Source organism: Pithys albifrons, chromosome 1, assembly GCF_047495875.1.
Source record: "Pithys albifrons albifrons isolate INPA30051 chromosome 1, PitAlb_v1, whole genome shotgun sequence".
NCBI classification, from domain to species: domain Eukaryota; kingdom Metazoa; phylum Chordata; class Aves; order Passeriformes; family Thamnophilidae; genus Pithys; species Pithys albifrons.
Window position 1 is genome coordinate 16,654,048 of NC_092458.1, and position 24,363 is coordinate 16,678,410.

General features: G+C 38.7%; 1 protein-coding gene across 5 annotated transcripts in view; it reads left to right on the plus strand.

The window, feature by feature from the left end:
- MYO16 (myosin XVI) overlaps nt 1-24,363 on the plus strand; it is a 379,293-nt gene that overhangs the window by 335,439 nt on the left and 19,491 nt on the right. For 4 of the 5 annotated variants that reach the window (XM_071566752.1, XM_071566844.1, XM_071566927.1 and 1 more), the window contains 3 exons: nt 282-589; nt 2,387-3,589; nt 23,076-23,234. In XM_071566752.1, the coding sequence (XP_071422853.1) occupies nt 282-589; nt 2,387-3,589; nt 23,076-23,234 (1,670 nt within the window). Of the gene's footprint in view, nt 1-281; nt 595-2,386; nt 3,590-23,075; nt 23,235-24,363 lie in introns of those variants that run through there. The other variant, XM_071567024.1, reaches the window with a different exon arrangement.

The following is a 24,363-nucleotide window of genomic DNA, read 5'->3' on the forward strand; positions in this document are numbered from 1 at the left end:
CAATTCATTCAGTGAATGACTGATCAACAATATGAAACTGCTTAAGCAAAGCTGCATTTATGTGAAGAGGGGCCTGTGTCCTGATTTATCATGAAACAGGAAATGGAAGAAAACTAGCAGCTTGATCTGGATTTGTTTGTCAGAAGATTACTACACACATCCCCTCGACACAGCAGGGGAGTTGTGAGATTGTTTACCAAAAAGCTGTTGTTACGTTTGCATGAACAGGTTCATTGTTATTGCTTGAATAATGCATCTGGGCCTCTTTTCTGTGTTTTCAGAGCTGAAGACAAGGGTGGAAAGGCCTCTGAGGACAGCTTTGCCGGCTGTCGAACGCCTAAACACTTTCATTCCAGCTCTGTCCCTGTCCCCATGGCAGTGGACAGCTTGGTATATTCTGCGTCTGGGTCATCCATCAGATCCCCCTCCCTCCACTCTGTTTTCAGTGTGGACGATAGCAATAGCCTGCCATCACCAAGGAAACAGCCTCCTCCCAAACCAAAGAGAGACCCCAACACACGACTGAGTGCCTCATACGAGGCTGTTAGTGCTTGCTTGTCGGCGGCTTCTAAGGAAACGGCTAATGAAGGTTAGGCATAATGGCAGAGACAGTCACAAATGTTTCTCTAGGTTATTGATTTATTCTTTTCACTTTGATCCTTTTAAACACACTAAAGCGCCTTCGAAAGGTCCTGCTTCTTTGAAATATTTCACTGGCAATAAATAAAATTAGCCAATTTGTCATTTGTTCCCAAATCAGTAAATAATACTCATGTGTTCTAATTGCCTAGGTTGTCAACAACCAAAACCTATTTGTAGAACTCCCTCTAGAAACAAATGATCTGTCAACCTGAACTATTCTACCCCACTGACTTTTATTTTATCTTTTAAACTGTTAGAATAACTTGCATTACTAAAATAGAAGGCTAGAATCTTGAATTTCATCAACTTGAACATTAAACTTTCTCCTACTTTTCCTATATGTTCACATAAATAACTTGAGCATTTGGGGGGATTTATGCATTTTTTTGGTCATAATTTGCTCACAGTGATTTTTATTTTCCTTAGAAGGAAAATGCTGCAAAAATCCTAAAGTATCTCAGTGCATTATGGCACACATAGCATGGGTTTGAGTTTAGTTGTTTTCTTCTCCTTCACCTTTGAAATGAATGAACAGAAGATGAAGGGAAGGAATGTGTTCTGCTTTCCTTGATAAGTCTGACCTGTCCTGCTTTGTGTAAAAGATCCTCTGGGCTTATCAGGAAAAATCCTCCAGGTTTGGTTTAAACCTCTGTATAACCATTTCCTAGTTCTGCATACAATGGATAGAAACCTTTACAGGTTACTCTTGCAAAATAATTACTTTTCTCAGGTCCAGTGCATTAGATGCAAGTTCATTTCTCTTAATCTCTACCTTGGTCACTCAGGCTCTATGTTAAGGTGGGATCAACTATGTCCGCTATACTTTTAAACCAGAATTGTTTAAGGAGACCTGCAGTGGTTTCATCTTTCTGTGCCCAACTCTGCAAGAGATTTAACCAAAAAGTTCTAGCAGAGCTTTTTTTTAAAGATTGACAATTTAAGTATGTAAGCATATACTAATATTTTGGTGTTCTTCTTACCTGTATGAAACAATACAGCAAGTTTCCCTACCATGTACTCATTTTGCAAGAATTATGACAGTTTCCTGAGTCATTGTCCAAAACCAGCTCTGATTTACACCATCTAATTTTCATGTTAAAAGACCAATCATCTAGTTATTGAGTCTCTCCACTCCATACATGCCTGGAGGCTATGAAAAGACATCTAGTTTAGTTAACTGTATACTCATTTGGGGATTTGTCCTTAGTCTATGGGATTCCCTAACGTTATAAATGATTTCCACACCTGCAGTACGAAAGAAGAGGTGGGCATAATATCTGCCTATAATTAGAGTTTTATAGATATTACATTAACAGAGGATACTTAGTTACTGGCAATCACATATATTTTGAAGTAGCATCATGCTGAAATTCCTAGTTAAAATCATGCCCATCTCTCTCAGAGAAAAAAGAGAAACAAGCACATATGCTCATCTTTTACAAATCTTGCAAGGCACATTTGGATTCAAAATATACCACCTCAGGTATGAGCTCTCATCTTTTAGTGCCAGAAGAGACTACCAAAGGAGATTATATGTCCAGGTAGCAAAGACTTGTGGTTTGAAAGCTTAAAATTCTGCATTTTGTTCCTGAAATACTTATACTTTTGCCTTCATCCCTGTGTTTGCAACTGCAACTCATTGTAAAACTAAATGGGCAACATTTCAGGGCTGAAAATATTAGACCTATGTAAGAAAAAACTGACTTTGATCTGTTAATAACACAGACCTTTTTCACTTTCCTAGTACTGACCCGTCCAAGGCCACACAGTGATGATTATAGTACCATGAAAAAAATACCTCCCAGAAAACCAAAACGAAGTCCCAATACAAAACTTAGTGGGTCTTATGAAGAAATACCTGGCCAAAAGCCTGGGCATGTAAAAAAACCAAGCACAGTAGTTAAACCAGGTGGATACGACACTGTGACTGTACAGAGAGCAGCTTCTGCTGATGGTCCACAACATGGTGTATTGAATCTCTATATGTCACAAGAAGAGGAGGAAAATGAGCCTGTCTATATTGAAATGGTAGGGAATGCAATCAAAAGCAGTTCTGCTTCAGCAGAAAGTCCAGAACAAGGAGAGTCTGTATATGAAGAAATGAAATATTTTCTACCAGAAGAAGGAAGCAATGGTAATGGAATAATTCCAGTAGTGACTGGATCTCCTCCTCTGTTGTTTGAAAGCAAAAAAAATGTTAACATTGAAGATACAATGTTGGATGTAAACAGTCAAGCAACCTTGGTCTATAAAGACTCATGTGACATTCCAGCCCCTTTCCCTAACTTGCTCCCCCACAGACCACCACTTCTTGTATTCCCTCCAACACCTGTGACATGTTCACCTGCTTCTGATGAATCACCTTTAACACCACTAGAGGTCAAAAAGCTTCCTGTCTTGGAAACCAACCTAAAATACCCTGTGCAGTCAGAAGGCTCAAGTCCATTATCACCTCAATACTCCAAAGGCCAAAAAGGGGAGAATGAAAGACCAGCATCTCCAGGCTTGGTGGTATTCAATGTTTGCAGCAAAGTGACTCCACCTTCCACACCACCTCCTCCTCTCCCACCACCCCCTCCTCCTGTACCGCCTCCTATTTCCTATCGGGCTTCCACACATTTTGCATCCCCTCTGGAGACTTGCACTAGTTTTCTGATTAATACAGGGAAAACAGGTACAAACTCAGATCTGTCAAAAGTACCTCAGAGACCCAATCCTGCTCAGTTTGGATGTTCACCTTCTCCATTCTGCAAACTGCCTTACTCCCCAAAGGTGGCAAGAGCAGATCACAGGAAATTGAACTCAAATTCATCATCTTCATTTCCATACAACCCTACAAACTCAAGGTCATTGACCAGCCCCCTCGATGAGTTAACTAGCTTGTTCAACTCAGGACGGAGTGTACTACGAAGATCTGCAGCAGGACAGAAGATCAGGGAGCCAGAAGGTAAGGCAGTTCTCTGTGCTTCAGTATTGTGTATTTCTTTGCATCAAAACTTTCTTACTTTGGAAACTGATAGAGTAGGCAAAAATACAAAATTAAAACCTTGTTTGGTTTGGGGATTTTTAAAGAAAGTTCTTTGTAGCCATAAGAAACACATACAAAAACACATTTCATATAAAAATTGTGGGTCTTCAGGTTTTGTCTGAGATACTAACTTTTTCTTTACCAAAATGTTTGTATGATACAAATTTAACTGTTCCAATATTGAAGCTGTTTCAGTAAAATAAATTCAGATGTTATACCACGTGAAAATGAGTTTATGTTATCAATCTATAAAAATATTTTGAATTAAATATATTGTTATGTGTCTCATAGATGTACTTTACTTTGAAGACTTTCTTTTAAGATTTCATTATTTCATTTCCATGAAGTTCTGAGTTTTTTGATACAGCCTTTATTATTCTTCTAAATAAAGCTTAGACAGAGAGTCATGCAGTGAGCAAAATTTAAAAAGTTAAAAGTAAATCTTGGTTCTGCATCTAAATTACAACCTGACTCCAGTCTTCATATTACTTTTCTGATTAAAAAAATTCTCCTATTGAAAATATTCAGTATGTTTTATATAGAAATTTCTCCCTATGGTAGGATCTCCCAAAAAGAAAGTTTTGTGAATTTAAAATTCAGAGTAAGAAAACCTCTAGACTGTTTTCTCTGCTCCTTCTACCTGTCCAAACAGCTTGTCTTAATCAAGAATTGTGTGCAGCATATTCCAAATGGGCAATATAGAATCAAAGAATTATTTAAGTTTGGAAAGAACTTTAAAAACATTGAGTCCAGCTGTAAAACCAACACTGCCACATCAAACACTAAACCATGTCCCTAAGTGCCAAATCTACATGTCTTTTAAATGCATCCAGGGATGGTGACTCCACCACTTCCCTGGGCAGCCTGTTCCAATGATTGGCAACCCTTTCTGTGAGGATATTTTCCCTAATATCTAATTTAAACCTCCCCTGGCACAACTTGAGGCTATGTCCTCTGGTCCTATTCCTTGTTTCTTGGAAGAAGAAACCAACCTCCACCTCACTACAACCTCCTTTCAGGTAGTTGTAGAGAGTGGTAAGGTATCCCTGATCCTCTTTTTCTCCAGGCTAAACAACACCAACTCCATCAGCCACTCCTCCTAAGACTTGGGCTTCATATCCTTCACCAGCTCCATCGCCCTTCTCTGAACACACTGCTGCATCATGTCAATGTCATACTTGTAGTGAGAGGCCCAAAACAACACAAGATTTGAGGTGTGGCCTTGCCAGTGCTGAATACAGGAGGACAATCACTGCCCTGGTCCTCCTGATCACACTGTTGCTGATTCAAGCCAGGATGCCACTGGCCTTATTGGCCACCTGGACACACTGCTGGCTTATGCTCAGCCAGCTGTTGACCAGTATTCCCATGTCCTTTTCCACTAAGCAGCTTTCCAGACACTCTTCCCTAAGTCTGTAGTGCTGCAGGGCGTTGTTGTGACCCAAGGGCAGGACCCAACACTTGGCGTTTTTGAAATTCATACCACCGGCCTCAACCCATTGATCCAGTCTGTCCATATCCCTCTGCAGAGCCTTCCTACCCTACAACACTCCTACCCAATTTGTCATTGTCTTCAAGCTTTCTGGGGGACAGCCTTTCGGCAGTTGGGGACAGCCTACTCCTACATCTTTAAAATTTCTTTCTTAAAACATGTCCAGCCTTCCTGGACTCCTTTGCCCTTCAGGACTGCCTCACAAGGAGCTCCATGAACTATTCTCTTGAACAGGACAAAGTCTACCCTCTAGAACTTCAAGGTAAGAGTTTTGCTAACCCCTCTTGTGACTTCTCTGACATTTATAAAGTCTTTATTATTTTGTAATCCTTGTGCTCAAGATGGACTCCAACCATCTTATTACCCACCAGTCCTTCTCTGTTCTCAAACAGCGGGCCCAGAAGGGCATCTCCCCTAGTTGACTCACTCACCAGTTCTCTTGACTCACCAGTCAGGATGTTTTCTGCCACACAGTCCAGCACTGTGCTAGACTGCTTCCTCTCTGCTCCATTATCTTTTCAGTAGACATCTGGTAAATTGAAGTCCTGCATTAGAACAAGGGCTAGTGAGTCTTCTCCAAGCTGCTTTTTGAATATTTCATCTGCCTCTTCTTCCTGGCTGAGTGGTCTATAACAGACTCCCATCACGATAGCTGCCTTGCTACCTTTCCCTATGATTCTTTATCCATAAAGACTCAACACTGTAACCACAATGATCAAGCTTTAGATTGTTAAAACACTTCTTAACATATAGGGCTGCCCCACCACCTATCCTTCCTTGCCTGTATCTTCTGAAGTATATAGCCATCCATTGCAGCACTGCAGTTATGTCAGTCATCTCACCACATTCCCTTGCTTTCAACTATATCTTAGTTTTCCAGCTGCACAATGTCTTCCAGCTCCTCCTGTTGCCCATGCTGCATCCATCAGTGTAGACGTACTTCTGTTGTGCTCTTGATGTGCTGCTTCTTTAGGGAGAAGCCCAAGTCCTACTTTTGAAATACAAAACAGTAGCAAACGGGATGGATGGATTCTCATATTATTCCTATCCTGATTTACATATCTATAATATAAAAGAGGCACATGTTTATTCTTGCTCTTCACATGTGTGGATTTGTGTGCCCTCTACCTCTATTTCCTAAGAATCTTGGCAGCCTCCAGACAAAACTGCTTTCAACCAAATACAACAAGGAGATGAAGGACTCAAAATTAATTGAGTTTTTATAGGTGTCATGAAAGTTAGTGGCTAGGTAGAGATAAGAGACGTTCTGGGAGAAAGGCTCCTACCAGCTGTCAGAGAAACCATGGTAGACAGGAACCTTGTGAGTCCTCTAGATCTTGAAAAATCTTTAGCTGGACCTTGCTTGTTCCTGTATACTGAATGCAATCATGTATGCTGAATAACATGAACTGAGACTTCATCAGTTCTCAACTTCAAGAGAATGTTTTGTTTGTTATTCTAAGTATATGAACTGATGAAATTGGTAAAGGAGTTATTGCAGTAATTTTGTTTGCTTTGGCAAAATTATTTAATAACTTTAACTGCCTAGAAATATATGTAGAATGGTTTTTTGAGGGGTTTTTGTTGGTTTTACGGTTGGTTTTGATTCTTTTTTATAAGTTGCAAATTCTATTATATAGGTTATATATTTTTATCTGCTGGGAAGTAACTATTAAAGCCAGCTCTTTGAAGGTATCTTCTCAAGGCACTGTCAATGTACCTGGTGAGGAAGTGTGGTAAACCTAGTCCAACCAACTCAAAAAACTTCTATCTTACAAAAAAAAAAATTCCTTTGAGATGGAAGATTTTTGAAAATGCAATTATCAACTAAATGTGACCAAGACAGAGTTCAGCTTGGGTCTCATGTGGATTGAAGCTAGTGCATTAACAGAGGCTACCATAAAAAAACCTCTAAATTTACCTTTCACAGGGAAAATATACTTCTAAATATTTCATCAAGGCAGCACTAAGTATGAAAGATCAAAGTTCAAGAAAGATACATGATAAAAAACCTGAATCAATATTTTATGAGCTAGAAAGCTACTGTATACTAAGTGCAGTTACATGTGAATCGTTCAGTGATGAGTGGATGAATTGAAAGTATCTAAAATACAGGTGAATGTGTGTTTTTACAGTTTGCCTTTTCTTCATGTATTTCATGTGTTTATCTGTTTTATAGGGTAACAGCTGGAAAAAATATTATTGGAGTTTTCATGCTAAGTAATAAGATACCAGTCATCAGAGTTGACTCTTCACATGTTATGTAGAACTAGAAGTTGTCATATGTTACCTTCTGATTTTTTTTGTCACCTATTGCCTAGCGCATATCAAGTTTCTGGAGGACTCCTCCCTTTCTTTTTGTCACTTGTAGTGTTTTTATAGGAGACGATATGGTTAAAAAAATAATAGAAATTTATTAATGTTGAAGATGTGGCCTAGAGCAGCACTCTACAATGTGCAGTTGCTTTCATTTCTATAAGTTATAACCTAGTTATAACCTACCAACAGTCTTAACAAAAACCAGAAAGTAAAATTGTGTGCTGTCTTGAAGTCATGGACAGTTACCTATGGGAATCAGGAAGTTTCTGTATAGGATCATCACCCCTGAAGATAAAAGCCTTCTTGCCAATATAACTACAATACAGACAGATCCCCCAACATGCCTCCCTCATGCCTGAAGGAGTAATTTCAAGGCCTGAGAACGCTGATGTCCTTTTGCCTCCTGACCTCTTTGTGAGAAAAGCTCATTCACAATTACAGTAGAACACATTTGTGGTTTTCTGATGGGCTGAAGAGTTATTGTGAACTGAACTGAGAACACTCCTCTTTCACAAAGCCAACAACAAAACAATTAAATGGCAACAACTTTCATTTCAAACTGATAGAGTACGCAAAAATACAAAATGAAATGGTGGCTTAGTCTGGCCATTTTTTAATACAACAGTAGCATGCACTGGTTCAAGAAATGATCAGGATCATACAGTATGCAATTTCATGCAAAATACTTCATGTGTAATCAGAATCAGATAAGTTTTCTGCTCTGCAGAGCTTATAGTTCAAAACTCTAACAGGTCAGAACCAAGATAAAGCAATTCCTCTGAGGTTGGAAAAAGTTGTCATTCAAACTGCAGCTGTATTGTTAAACAGGGACGTGTTTTTACTACTTAAAAATGAGACGTGGTGCAGATAAGTGATAATTCACAAACACAAATTTTTTTTCTGTGCTCCCTCATTTCTAGAAGTATCAACTTCAGTGTGCAAGACAGACTGAAACTAGATAGTTATGTGCAGAGCTCCTACTCAAATATTTTTAGACAGGACCTAAGTTTTGAAATTAGACCTCATGAAACTCAATTCTTTAATCACAAAACCACACTCCTTAGCAGGATATAGAAATTTTTTTAACTATACAACATATAAGACAATCCTTATATAAGGAAGAGATAGTTACATGTTTGAGCATTTCATATTAAATAGTGGTGTTTCTCAGCATAGATGAATGATACTTGGATATTGCTAAGGTCATAATGCTCTTTTTCTTGATTGATACAGTTGATGTTATTTCATACTAAGGGGAATTGTTTCAGCTGCACAGCAAAAGGTAGAATAAATCCTAACCAATTATTCATGGTCACGTTGTCAGAGTGAGAATTCTTGTGGATTCAAAGGAAAGGAGCAAGAGAACCATAATTTTACCTTAATCTGGGTGAATGTCTTATCAGGCTATTGATATAGAGACACAATGATTTCTCTCCTTCTGTTGAGAAAAGATTGGCATAGATACTTAATTTCTGTGTCTGAGGAAAAGAAAATGTGCAAGCTTTCATCCCCACATCTAGATGCATAAAAAGTAAAATTAGGGAAATCTTTCCTTTATGTAGGTCACCAAGTTTTGTGAATGAGTGTTTCAGTACAAGTAGATCTGTATATGTGAGTCTATACATGTCTTAGTGACCCATTCCTTTTCAAAACTGTTTGGTAACTTGTATGGTAACAATAGCAAAGACATGCAAACTTTAAATGCTAACAAAATATCAGTACTGTTTAAATGATTGTCCAGTGTCATTGGCATCCATTAACTATATGAATCCCTTCTTTAGCTGGTTCCTAAGTGAGGTATTTCCTAGGCAGGTAATTTCACATATCAGTATCTTATTCCGCATTCTCCAGTTTAGGCATTGGAAGTCACAGAAAGATAGTTACAACTGAAAAATACAGGTATTAAGATGTACCTAGCTGGGACTTAAGCTTACTAAATGCTCTTTATAGAGATTGGCTCAAACTTGGAAAATAACAAAATTTAATATGTATGAACAGGAAGACCTGTCCTATCAAAGGCAGGTATGCCTTTGATAGTAAATAATTTTCATCTGTCAGCAGACTAGAGCAAGGCATTGTACAGCTGACTTCTCAACAGTAGATTGCAACTTAAATCCCTGCTTGGGTTTCTGAGATGAAATCCCAGTCCCTTACCCTCTAAGACATTCAGCTTTTCATCTTAAGCAACGTAATAAAGATAATAATCATACATGCATTTCATTCCTATTGTACACTGAAATAGTTTTACTTTCTTTGTGTCAAAAGCTAACAACTACAAACCATGAGGATTAGATAAAGCTGTGTTTTCAGCTTTTATCTTCTACCTATTAATACTGGAGGAATGTTTGCATAAGGCATTGAACTTCTATAACACTTTTCAAGTAAAATTCTCAAATCATTAAAACTTTAATCAGTTAAGCTACATAATAGTTCTCAGAAAGAGACTAATATCTGTTTATATAATTGCCTTAATTACCAGGGAGTGAGGTGACTTTTTGTGACTAATTTTCAGATCAGATATCTAAACACAGGAGAGTCATCAGCTTCTGATTCATAGAATCATAGAATCACAGAACATGCTGAGCTGGAAGAGACCCATCTTGGCCCTGTGCAGGACACCCCAAGAATTCCACCATGTGCCTGAGACCATTGTCCAAATGCTTAAAGTCAGAAAGTCTTTGTGCTGTCTGGAGAGCCTGTTCCAGTGGTAGACCACCCTCTGGGTGAAAAACCTTTTCCTGGTATCTAACCTTCCCTGACTCAGCTTCATGCCATTTCCTCAAGTCCTGTCACTGGATATGAGAGCAAAGAGATCAGTATTTAACCCCTCTGCTTCTCCTCACAAGGAAGTTGTAACCGCAATGAGGTCTTCCCCTCAGTCTTCTCTTCTCCAGGCTGAACATATCAAGTGACCTTAGATGCTCTCTAAGAGCTTAGTATCTTTCTTATATTGCAGTGCCCAAAACTGCACACAATAATCAAGGTGAGGCCACGCCCGTGCAGTGCAGGCTGGCAATGCTTTGTCTGATACTCCCCAGGACGTGGTTGGGCCACCTGGCTGCCAAGGCACTACTGACTCATATTTGACTTGCTGTTGTCCAGGATCCCCAGGTCTCTTTACACAACACTCCTCTACAACTTCGTGTTCCCAGTTGTACACACAGCCATGGCTGTCCCATCCCAGATGCAGAATCCAGCACTTTGCCTGGTTGGTGATTGTTCATCTCTGATTTGTCAACATGTCTCTGCAGGACTTCCCTACATTTCAGGGAGTCAAAAACTCTCTCAGTTTAGTGTAATCAGCAAACTTACACATTCACTATTTACGACTTGCAACTCTCAATCTGAACCTCTTGCAGTAGGTACAGAAAAGTGGGAGGAAGCCAAAGCACTGTTAGTAAGAGTTTAATGCTGGTCATTACAATAAGACCCATTCTTGGCTACCATAGATGCCCTATGGAGAAAATTGCAAAGGCAGTGACAGAACTGCTGGCACTATGCTTGCCATCCAGCCCATGCTGGGTGATTTTTCTGAGGAAATAATTGTAGTTTCCATTATTGCAGCAGAAAAAGGTATTAAAAGAGTGTGAAAAAGTACACTGCTCCTATTTTCAAAATATCTATGAACTTGTGTATAGCCTGAAAGATACCACCTTAATCTGCAGTCTTCTCCTCATCTATAAATCTGCCATTGTCTGAATAATGTATCACAGAAAAAATCTGTTGTTTCAGGATAAACACAATATACCAAGAATAGTTTTCCATTTCAGAATATCTGAAAAGTGGTATATTTTTTCTGCTGAAGAGGGTTTTGGTTTTCTGATATGAATTTTTTTTTTCACTATAGCATTTCTCTTGCTTGTTGATTTCACTGTTTGCTCTTACAGATTAAAATAGTGTAATGTGGAATTTGCTTTGGTTTTCTCTTTTGACATGGGAAAGAGGCTTTGTACATGATTACCATAAACAATTGTAACCAGAGGATTATTAGAAGAACAAATCAAGTCTAATTTTCAGGTGAAAAAAGAGTGGGTATTGTCATAAAACTTTTATTTATTTTACATTTTAAGTGCTTTTATTGAAAATAAAATCAAATCCTTAGCACTTCTCCATATATTTCCAAAATTTATATCCACTGAAATAGAGGTTGCAGGAGACTGTGCAGCCCCAGGATCACAGAGGAAATCCCACTGCATACTTGATTTGCATTGACCTTATACTGCAGTTATCTATGGCTATTGGAAAAGGATCCTGTAGTAGGATCCGACCCAGTGCAGGCTCTCTCATGTTCATACCTGGTCACCACATAACAGGAGGAAGCTGAGGAGAAGTAATTGCATTGACTTCTGTGCCTTTTACAAGGTCCATTTCTGAGAACTGCACACATTTCTTTTTTAAATTACTGACTGTTTTGTATTGTTTCCATTGAATTGGATTTACTTTGTGTCCCTTTCATCCTGTCTAATATTCAAACATGATAACCACATCACACAGGCTCAGTTCAGCGCATTTCAAACCCAAAGATGTTAATAATATCCCACTCTTAATAGTGACTTTGGTAATTTAGGTAGATGCTTTCAGGATTATTCATTTTATAGTGTAATGGTTTGACCCATGGCTTCCTCAGTAACCATTGTATCTAAGGAAGTTACAAGTATTCCACACATGGTCTTCCACGTAGCAGTGGGGGAGTGGTTGGGTTCCAGGTTTCCCTGTCCTTGGCTGAGGAGCTGGTGGGAGGTGGTTGAAGTCTGGTCCCTCCGGTCCCTGGTGGTTCTCCTGTCCTGGGTGAGATTGTTTCATTCTTGTTCCCCTTCCTTGAGGTTTTTAATTGTGTTTGTTTTGATTCATTCGGTTTCTTTGGGTTGGGTTGGTGTCTTCCCTATTTTCCGGCTAATCAATTCCCTTTTCTCCCTTCCCCTCTCCCCTGGGGGGTGGGATCCTATGTATTGTGTATACAGTGTGGTTTGTAAATGTTAGTAAATATAATTTATTCTTTTTATTCAGTTCAGTTTCTTTAGAGTGCATGTCTTTTCTGTTTTTTTTCCCTTTCCTTTGCTGGGAAGGTTCTGCGAGGGGGAAGGGGGCCAGTCCAGGGTTGGCAGCAGCTAGGCCACCCCTGCGACATATAGCAATGTCTTTTATTCAACATCTGATGTGGTATCATAGTTTCAAATTCAGCAATGGTCCAGGAAGCTGTCTCATTACAAACAGTGTTGTGGGGTTCTTTTAAATAGTAAAAAGTCTTAAGTATTTTTTTATTTATGATTCATGATGTAAAAGCACAAGGGACTTTGTTTAGGAATGACTACATAACCAATCCTAAACCAATTGAGAGAAATTAGCCATATTTGAGAGAAGAAAATTGAATTGTAATACCCCCTATGTTCCTGATACCAAACAATATGGGTAGTTTGCAATATATGTTATGTCCTTTCTTTTTATGGGACTATAGGCATTTGGAGGATAGTGGAGAATGAAATTTGGACATGTATTTTAGTAGAAGTCTCTAGTTAAATTCTCAGCTTGAGTGAGAAATCTCTTCAGATGCTTTTAACTTATTTAGATTCATCTCAGCATTAAATCATCGTTTGCATAGAACCTCAGTAGAGAACAATAATTCCATTTCATGGAAAATGCCAAGGTTGTGACATTTATTTTTTGTTTTGCCCTGAAATGAAAATCAAGCATTCTAAAATTGTGTCCAGAAATAAATATTTTTTCATGTTCAGGCTTTCAAAAATGTTTGTAAAGTATTGAAATGGTCTGCCTCAAACATAGTAAAATATTTCTTACTGGAAATGTCAACAACTAAATGTGTTAACTTTTTTTTGAACCTAAATAAGTTCAAGGGGGGCCATTTCAACACTGGTTGACTTGTCGTTTAAGGGTATGTCTGAACACTAACAAAAGTTGTGTTATAAACAAGCCAAGCTACTTCTAAAGTCGCTCTACTTCTAACTCCACACTGCTGCACTGTGCTGTGAGAGAGTAGCAGTGTTTGCAAGTGGAGCACCGGAAGTAGGAGTAGCAGTTTGGGACATGTGTCTTCTTCCTGGCCCTACTAGTGAGTGGGAAAATACAGAAGCCTTCAAGTTCAGTGCTTTTTTTGGCTTGAGATTTCACTCTATTTTTAAATGAAAAACATGAAAATTAATTTTATCATTTGTGTGGTGAAATTTTTAAAACAAAAACCATATTCAAGTAGACCTGAAGTTCTACATTTCATTATTCCTCTTAGATCTTTCCTTACGGGCAGGTTGCAGCATGATGCTGACATATTTGTAGCATTTAGTGACAGTTTTTAGCCACAGATTTGGTATGTTTGTGCACAGTGTGGATGCTTATCACACTGCATTTGTGACTTTGAGGTTCACAAAGGTGTCATTGGCCATCACACTATTCCTTCAAAGCAAACTTAAAAACAAAAGAAATACCTAAATTCAATTTTTCTTTTAAAAGCTTACTTAGAAAGCAAATGGGAATGTTGTGTGAGAGTTTTTCCAGAATAGCTGTCCCTGTTTGGTGGGTAGGATTACAGTATAGGTGAACCAAAAGTGTTCCTTGGATTGTCCCTTAGGATCTACTCAAACAATTTATCTGCCCAATCCAGTCACCTTTGCTAAGACTTCTGTGTTGCAGTCAATGCCAGAGCTGGTATGAGAGAGATCGTGAAAAATCTCTGTAGAACCATTCTGTAGGAAAAGTAAATAGAACTGATGTGATGTTGTTGGCAGTAGCAAATCTCTCTGTTTATTTGTCTGGGGGGGGTTGTTTGTTTATTTTTACAATATTTGCAACTGTGTTTGAGGGGGAGGAAAGTTGAAACAGTGTTTCATCACATAATTCCTTCCAACAGCAGCTAAAGCCCAGGAGTAAACACTGTTCTGTTACTGACATACCACACAAAAATGTAAACAAACTTAAATGTCTGCTGTCAAGAAGAACTGCTCTGTCCACATGAGATAGAAGAAAACAGTTTAAAAAAGAGAAGCTGTGTTTCTCAGCAAATTGCCTTCTTTTCCAGCACATAGAGCAGGTTTTAAACACACAAACACAAGTAGACTCTTTGGTCAGCCAATCAATACACTTAACAGTAAATAAAACTACTACAAAGTAAAAGTGACTACTTTTTTCATGTATTTGACTTGAAAAGGTGAAGTACATAGGAAGAAATACTTTTTCTAAGGCAGAAAATTGTCCCAAGCAGTGCTGCCCTCCTACCTGCCCTGTGTGGTTAGTTATGGACCTCAGAAAGGTCTGCAGAAATCAGTTCCCAGAGAAGATGGGATGAATGAAATCCCAGTCCCTGAAACACATACACTGGCTGGAGTCTAGCTCACTTGCTGCACTAAAAAGCTGTTCCAAGTTCTTGCTCAGATACTATCAGGCAGGAGAAGTGGCAGCCTGTCCAGATATTCTTCATCCATTACTAGTGTTTGAAAAGGCTTTTTTCTCCACTTCACAGTGTCTCATGTTGGGAACAAGCCTAATTAAAATTATGCAGAGTCCTCCAGAAGGGGAAAGAAGGCATTTACATTATCTACCTCTGTTATCAACTCTGAAAGTTTACCTGATCCAGGGATGTCCTTAACATTACTTCTAGAAGGGATGGAGAGGTTTGTAGCTTGTAATGGTTGTCACTGAAATGAATGTAAAATAAGAGCAGTATCTTCCCACCAGCACAAGCCCATCATAGAAGAAAGCAGAAAAAGCCTTCCTGTTTTAGGTGTATACTTTCCAGAACTGTGATTTAAAAATAGTAATTGAGCTGTTAAGGGCTGAAACAGACCTAGGAGTTCCTGATGCTGCTTCACCAACCTCCTTCTCACTGCCAGCCTCATCTTTTGAAATTTGTCTGATTGGTGTCACATTAACACAATATTCTTCAGAGGAGCACTTTCCCTCCAGCAGAGTGAGCATTGTCACTTGATGTTCTTCATGGCCTGTGTCTCCTCTCTTTGCTTTCCAGTGTTCACACAGAGGTTCTATGAATGCAGGTTCCCAGAGCAAAGTGGCCTGTTTCTGTATTTAACTGCTCCGTTGAAGAATGTGCTTTCTGGAGTGACTTGTAACACCATCAGATAGCTCCACTTACACAGCTGAGGGAGAAAGGGTGCTGGAAGAAGTCACACTACAAATTTCTTCCTACTATCCTAGGAACATCACTGCAGGGGAGATGTCCTAGGCAATTGCTGCTGTAAGGGTAGGCTTTGGGAGGTGAAATAAATCAATTGCATCTGGTGGCAGTGGGAGTCACCAGCATAACTAAGAGGGTGAGACAGGCAGCACACTCTAATAGTCTGGGGGAATCCTGTCTTGGCAGTGTTCAGCCTGCTCCATTTCTTTCAGCAAATAAGATGCATCTGTTTGCCTCCAGCTCTCACCAGACAAAGTAAACAGTCATGCTACAGCAGGTCACAGTGTGACTTCATGTCAGTAAACTGAACTACTCTGAAGCAATATGCATTTATCCAGCAAAAGTACACCCAAGACAAAATGTGTTGGCAAATGCCACAGACAATGAATGTCTCAACGGTAAGTCAGAGCAAAACAGGAAACACCAAGTGTAATTGTCAAGGTGCAACAAAACTGTAAACACTCGAGCCAAAATAAAATTACTTCCTCTTATTTGAACTCTTCTTCCCTTACTTCTTAAAAAAAAATCTGCAAAATATCTGAAGTTGCCATATTTTAATTTTTTTCCCCTCACTTCACAATGTTCTCTTACCACCATAAATTTAACAAATACCAAGGGTCGCATGTTAGGATTCAGTGTATTCCTGAATTTCCCATGAAAGAGTGAGAGCACAGATCAGAAATCCTTTCTGTCTGCAACATTTTGTCTTTAATATGCTGGTTAATAGGATCCATCAGTTCTCTCCTATTCACATATATAATGATAAACTGCTTGATTTGAAATTTCCATTTTGCTGGATGCCAGCCATCGTTTTCAAGGAAATTGAGCTATTTAGCTTTTAGATTTCATGGTAGCCCAGATACAAAAAGCTTCTCCTCCTGTATTACATTAACTTATCTGCCAGAATTTATAAGTCTTCCTTTTTTCTTAGTTGCTAATACAGTGTGAGGAGCTATGGATCTTGATACCTAAAAGTGTGCATTGATTATTGGTTACAGAAAGTCATGTTTACTGTGAATGACAAAATAATGTTTGATGTTATACTGAGATTGTTTCAAATTTAGAACTGAGATACATCCTGCCTTGCTTGTGACACTGAATTTCCTCAGCTGGGAACTCATCCCTAGCAATTTGCTTAATTATAGAAATGTGTGCCTTGAAAGAATGGTCATGTCAAATCGGATCAAGAGGAGTCTATGACTTCCATTTATACCAGAGCAAAACTGGGGAGAACCTGCTCTCCCTGCCTTGTCAGGAGGAAACCTTCAAATGTGGCTTCAGCAGAAACTGTACAACAAATTCAGTGCTCCAGTAGTCCCATGTGATTTTACATGGATTTTCTTCCATATTTTTCCCTTTTTTTTTTTTTTTTTTCCCTGAGAGAGATTTTGGTAACTAGTACTGTCAACGTGAACGGGTATATCTGTTTCACTAAATGAGCCAGTGCCAGGGAATGTCCTTGAAATAGCAGCCCAATCCTTTCCACATTCAAAGTGCTAGAGCAGTCCCCGGCATTATTTGGGACCTGGCAGGCTGGGTCTCATCCAGGCAGTTCTGGACACTGTTCAGGAAATTACACAGGCCAGGATTATTGCCAGTAGATGGCTTGGATGCAACTTCTCTCTGTGGAGGGCAAGAACATGTAATACCACAGACATGAGTCTCTTACCATTTGCCTCAAGGCCAGAGAACAGTTTTGATCACATCTGAATAACCAGAATAGGCAGAGCAAGAGGTCTTCTGTATTTACCCCATATTTTGAGTCCCGTGTGCTTTGGCAGTGCTGCACAAAGCACCAAAGATAAGCATGAGTGATCCAAACCCCGCTAAAAGCCAGTGGAGGCCTTCTGTTGTTATTAATGAATTTTTAGTCAGATTGTAAATGAGCACTAAATATCATGTATGTGAAAAAGAACAAATGGGGACAGATATATATTATGAATTTAAAGAAGAGCAAAACAAGGACTTTGACAGAAAAGAGAAAAACAACCCTACCAGGTGAGTTACTCTGCTGGGCCTTTAATAGCTACTGTTTTTTCATGTCTTGTTACACAAAAAGGCTGTGATGATTCCACCTAAATGCTGATAGCAATCATTGATTTATACTCTGCTTTAGACTTTATTAAATAGGCTAAATATATAATTTCTATAGAAAATTAATAGTTTCTCAAAACATTTCAGTATTACACTTTAATCTGTCATCTGAACAGAGTCTATACTGGCTCATTTTCTAATTTGGTGATAAAGCATTAATTCAGCCTAAATACTACTTATGAAAGAACTGTGATGTTTGAGATCACACATTTTATATTTGAGGGGAAAAAAAGAGCTTTACAATGGGATATTTGGAAGTCATAGCTCAATTAAAAGAGTTTAAGTTATTCTTTTGACAAAAAAAGTTCTGATGTAGACTTTCAGTGTATTGGTTTCTTTTAGAAGTGAGATAATGACTCAAAAATGGGAAAAAAAGCAAATACATTAATTTTCATAATTGCCATACTCTGAATTCTTTTTTCACAAAGTGAAATTCTGTTCATTTTGTACCTTATGACCTTGTCATTAGTTTTAAACTGTCTCTTCCAAGAATATGAACAATAACAAGCAAATGTGGATTTCATGAGCTGTGTCTTTTGCATACAATTCAACCTACACTTTTCAAGTAATGTTGATGTAATTAATTCTGGATTTGTTGGAATATAGATCTTGCTTGTAAGGAAATAACAGTTACACTTTGATTTGTCACACTCTGCTTAAAAGCACTATACATGTGATGGCTTCCAGCTAGTAACTATGCTGCAGCATAGTTGAGGAACATATTGCTCTCAGTCCAAACATCCACACAACCTTGTAGTCCATACATCCTCATTAACTGCAAGATTAGTCAGAGCAGAACTTGACTGAGTCAGAGATATCTTTTGGCAAAGTTGGTCTACTGAAATAATCTAATTGCTGTTCACTTTGCAGAGTCTGTAGGTTTTCTCTTAAAGCTTGTAATCCTTTTATAACCATGAACTCACACCATGCTCTTACAGCTGATACCTCTCTGTAGCTAGTCTCTTGCATGTAGGTATGGATGACTCTTCAAATAACATACATTACTATCTGGAAACAGTTAAAGATGCTGTTTACTTAAAAAACAAAAACAATATTAAAACCTGGCAAATAGTCCATCCGTCTAGTAAGAACAGAAGAGCACAAGTCTGAACAAAAAAGTTAACAGCATATTGGTGAAGATGTTCAACCATAGGAACCATAATGGTCTTTTTCCTGTCTCCTGAAGTATTTCTGATAGTTTCAGAAAACTGATAAGAAATGAGAGGGAAGTGCATACTTGCATCTGCAGGGTTTGATGGCAGCAGGGGCAAGTTGACAATGTAGAGAAAAGTCTGTCATCTCTCTGCCCAGCACTTGTTGTTAGAGCACATCCGGGTACCATGGCCAGTTTGGTGCCCTGCAATGAAGAAAGACACTGATAACATGAACAGAATCACAGAATTGTTAGGATTGGAAAGGACCTCTGGAGGTCTAGTCCAACTCCCCTGACAAGGCAATGTCACCTAGTGCAGGTTACACAGGAATGCATCCAGGTGGTTTTTGAATGTCTCCACCGAGGCAGACTCCACTACCTCCCAGGACAGGCACTTCCAGTGCTCTGCTACTCTTAATGTAAAGAATTTCTTCCTCATGTTGACATGAAACTTCTTGTGTTTCAGTTTATGGCCATTGCTTCTCACCCTGCCCCTGAGCACCACCTAAAAGACTCTGGCACCATCCTTCTGGCACCCACCTTTAAGATATTTATATGGATTAAAAAGGTCCTCTCTCAGTCTTCTCTTCTTTAGACTAAGCAGGACCAGCTCCTGCAGTCTGTCCTCATAAAAGAGATGCTCCAGACCCCTAATCATAATTGTGGCATCCATAGGACCTTCTCCAGTAGCTCCTTGTCTTTCTTGTGCTGAGGAGCCCAGAACTGGACACTGTAAATGCTTAAGGCTGAAGCATGGTCCTGTAAGCAGGGACTGGGACAGGGAGGCTTGTCCAGCCCAGGGCAGAGACGGCTGCAGGGGCACCTTGCAGACATCCCAGTGCCTGTGGGGAGGGGATGGAGCAGAGGCAGCTGGGCCCTTCACAGCTGTGCATGACAGGACAACAAGGTACAGCAGGCAGGAACTGAAACGAGACAGGTTCAGTGTGGGCACTGAAACCTTTGCTGTGAGGACAGGCAGGGCAGGGGCAGGCAGAGGGATGGGCTGCACAGGGAGGTTGGGCAGGCTCCATCCTTAGGGATTTATGACACCTGCCTGATCAAAGCCCTGAGCAACCTGGTCTGACCTCACAGCTGGCCCTGCGTGGAGCAAAGGTGCCCCTTCCTGCCTGAATTTCCCAGTGGCCTTAAGTTAAGTTTTGCATCACTGGGACAGTACACTGGTTACACCTGACTAAAGCATCCTCTAATTATCCTATTTATGAAAAGATTCTCTTCAGAAACTCCCCCATTATATGTAATGTCCAAAATAAATGAACAGTACTTTTTTTGTCAACATAAGCAGTTACAATTTTTCTGTAGACTTCCATGAATCTGCTCCAATAAGGAGCTGAAGATGCCTACATATAGAAAATTAGTAAAAGTACCTTTATATAATCCAGATTATCTGGAAATAAGATATAGGCTTCTTTCCCATCCCTGAGATCAGTTAAATAAGGTACTATGAAATATATTTTCTCTATGTAGTTTTGTGTTTAGAAACAAAAGGTGTGCATTTCTTGCAATGACTGAATAGAGCAAATGGGATAACAGATTTACATCTAGATAGCTGTCCCGAAAGGTATGCCTCATATATATATATCCACTATTTATTTCTGCCAGTTTAGGATGGTATTTTAGCTCAATAGGAGCTATCCACAATTTTTTGTGGTATTTCATCCTACAGATATAAAGGAGAAAAAATAACTACTTTTTTTTCCAAGAGTTCTTCATGACTGCCATAAAAAGGTAACACTGTATATATGAAATAAAAAACAAACAGGAATGCAAGAAAAAGTCTTTATACTTGCTCATTCACAAATGAATTGTAGATGTCAGGTAAATCAATAAATCTTTCAGATATCAAGAAAAAATAAGGATCCCAGCCACTTACCTAGAGACTCTTTATGTAAAAGGTGGCACATAATTATGTAGGTGGATTGTGATCTATAGGCAAGTGCACTGACTGTTAACATCTAAAAGTGACATTTCCTTTTCAGACAAATTTAAAATGAGCTGCAAAGATGCATTTTGCAGTCAACTTGCTTGTAAAAAAGCTAAGTCAGGCATGCTCTTATAATTGTACTGTATGGATTTTCCAGCACAGACTCTGGTTCTATTGCCTTTCCCAAGTCAATTACTGTTGGTAGATCTGGCCTAATTTTTTCAATGCATAGCATATTTGCCTAAAGATACATTTTATGAAACAGTGCCACTGAAAAAATCCCATCAGATCTAGCCAAAAATTATCAAGGAAAGAGGGCAAGGGAGGGAGAAAAACACCCCAAACAAACCAAACATTGAAATGTTTTATTCTGACAGCTTGAAAATTAACTTTTTGACTTTTCAAGAAAGCTTTTTTGTTAGGCAAGGAAAAGTTTAGAAGGATTTAGAGTTAGATAACTGAAAACTTAACCAAAATAAGAAAACCCTTTTCAATGAAGTGAAACATTTTGAGCTAACCAGAATGGATTTATAGTTTTCATTTCATTAGTATTTTAAATGTTGGTACATCTTCAATCAGGTGAAATTTTTTTCAGTTCAAACATAAAAATGAAAAATTTACCACACAGTCACCATTAGCTTGGAAAAATCTGCAGGTAAAGTATCTGTTACCTGATGAAAACATGTTTTTCCTTCCCCTTGAAAAGTGTTCTTGTGTTCAAGGTTTATAAGAATATTTCATAACTTTGAGAGAGCTGAGAATGTTATTAGAAGTATGGATGAATGCTGTAATATTGGTTTTATTAGCTAGTCTTTTGACCTGCGTTGGTTCCTGCCATCATTATGACAAAGCTTAAAGAGTCACAACTAAAATCAAGGAATAACTCTTTGAGAGCTGTCACAGAAGAAAAATTTCCATTTTACAGTGTTACAGGAGGACCTCTGCACTTGGGTCAGCCATAAAACATCAGCCCCACACCTAAGGCCAGCTCTCAGAGGAGGTGGAAGGAGTTAGAAAAACTGAACCAGAGAGACCACTGAATTCAGCTTTGTCTTTCACAAATCAAACCTGATTATGGCAAGGAAAGAATATGCATATATGTTCAATATTAAAAAAAAGAAAACAGAAATATATCAAAAAATGTGCATAATGTTGCTAGTGCAGCATTTCATGCAGCCTTTTCAGCCCTGTCACACAGGAGTGGAGTGAAGATATCCAGGGATGCAAGTATTGTAGTGGGGGTTCCTCCTACCATCCCCATAGGTTCCCAGTCTTGTCTTTCAGCTCTGATACTGCTTTCAGCCCCTGAACTCCAGTGGGGAAGCAGAACTCGGGCACAGCTGATGGCTGAGACCTGTTTATTGTGGTGCACTGGGCTGACAAAGCCAGGCAAGCTCAGAGCCAGCTCTGGACACTTTGTTGTGAGCTGTTCTGCTTTGTGTGGATGTGAAATCAAGTCAAATGGGGAAGAAGATAAGGGGTTTGTTTTGCCTTTTGCTTTGAACAAATGTGCATGTGTTGTACAGAGCTTAGGAATTCCTGCGTGATCAGACCTCCTCTTGATGTCTTGAAGAAATTTAACTAAAAGGCTCTGACATAAAAACCTGTAACTTTATAGGAAGTGACAACAGATGGCTGTTGAGCCCCAAGGATGGGTAAATAATGGCCATGGGGAGGCTGTGCTGGGAGAAATATTGCTACGTATGGTTTCATCTCAAAAAGCATTTTGTTTCTTGTGGGAGGAGATAAAAGTAAAAAATAACCCTATGTTATATCTGTTGCTTGTATCACCAATGATGAAAGGCATTGCAGTGATAACAGTGGTATGTAAACTCATTTGAAATATAATAGAATCTAAAATAGAGGCAATACAAGCACTTGTTGAGTTTTATCCACTGATATTTGTGTGGACATAAACAATATAAATGAAAATTTGTAATGATATTCACTTCCATGACCTTTAAAAGACTATAAATGGGACACTAGCAAAAAAAAACCAAACAAACAAAAAAAAAAAAACAACCAACCAAAAAAACAAAACAAAAACAAAAAGCAAACAAGAAAAGAAAAAACATTCTGCAAAAAAACACTGACTTAAACCAACAAGAAAAGAAAAAACCATCTTGCAAAAATCACTGACTTAAACCTTCCACATTCATCACAGGACTTGTGAATTTCATAATTAATAAAATTAATTCCATATTTTTTTACTTACATGTGAAAGCCACAAGTTAATGAAGCTGACAAGCATTTTCTCTGTTTCAGGTGCTGAAACTAATTTGAATTTGAGGAGCAGGGAAGATCCAAATACATCAGACGCTGGATCAGAAACACAGGATAAAAATGCAAATAACCATGGAACTCAGTCATCTAATCCACTGTCCAGTTCTGTGACTGCTGAAAACGGAAATTCAGTATCAAATGGTAAGCAGCTTTTAAACCCAAAGCTTTTCGAACATGAAATCGCTGAAGTGTTTCCTTGAATGAGCTTTTTAAGATATAGTCAGGCTGGAATCTTCTGAGTTGTGAAATATCTGTGTTTCTAGAACTGGCTTAACTTTGTATGTGTGAATGGATAAGCTCCTCTCCAATAAAAGCTAATATGAAGAAAATAAAGCAGCTTCTGTTGAGGAATTTGTAATTAATTCAGCTCCAAGTCTATAAGCAGCCTAAGGCATCGAGGACTGAACTTTGAGATTCTGATCCTATAATCAATACAAATGGGACAGAAAATGGAAAATCAGTCTCTTGCTTTGCTATAGGTCCTTACTAGCGAATGACAAATTGTTTATCATTGCAATATAAAATGGTGCAAGAGCAATGACAGAAAGAATGAAATCTTTTAAGGTTCTAAAAGCATAATACCTAAGGAAATAACACTTGGTTTTATTTTCATATTTTCAATAGGAAATTAAAATTTTTCGTTGCTTTTCAATTTTGTGTAATGTATTGCTCTTCTTTTTTTGGTTTGTTTTTAATATTAGGAGTAACATGTTTCTACAGCTCTGTACTGTCAAACTATGACTTTTCCACCACACTTACCAGAATTCTTAGTCTGAAAGAAAGAACTTTTTGCCATTTCTTGTCTAAACATAGAGTAATTAGAAAGCCTGTAACAACCTTTTACATTGCAATGCTAAAAGTTGTGATCCTACATCATCCAAAACAGCAGATCCTCTTGTGGGAGACACTCAAAACAGTGCAGGTAAAAGTTTACTCAAATTTGTCATCATTTCCAACTAGCACCTGATAGGATATAGAGAAATGTTTAATCATTAAGTGAAAAGTTTAAATATGATAATTTTAATACGTGACTCAGATGGCCAAACCCTCGGTTAGGGAAGGGGACAAATTATCCAGATATCTGACAGTTCTGTACCCTCAGTGGAGTTTGTTTTAGAGGTCCTTTGTTTAACCCAAGTGACAACTAGATTAGATGTTATATAGATGAGACAGCCCTATTGGGCCAAGGGAGCTCTGTGCTGTGTTGTGCCTAGTGGTTATACAGGCACACACTTTGCCCTGTGCTCTTCATCCACCTCCATTGACACTT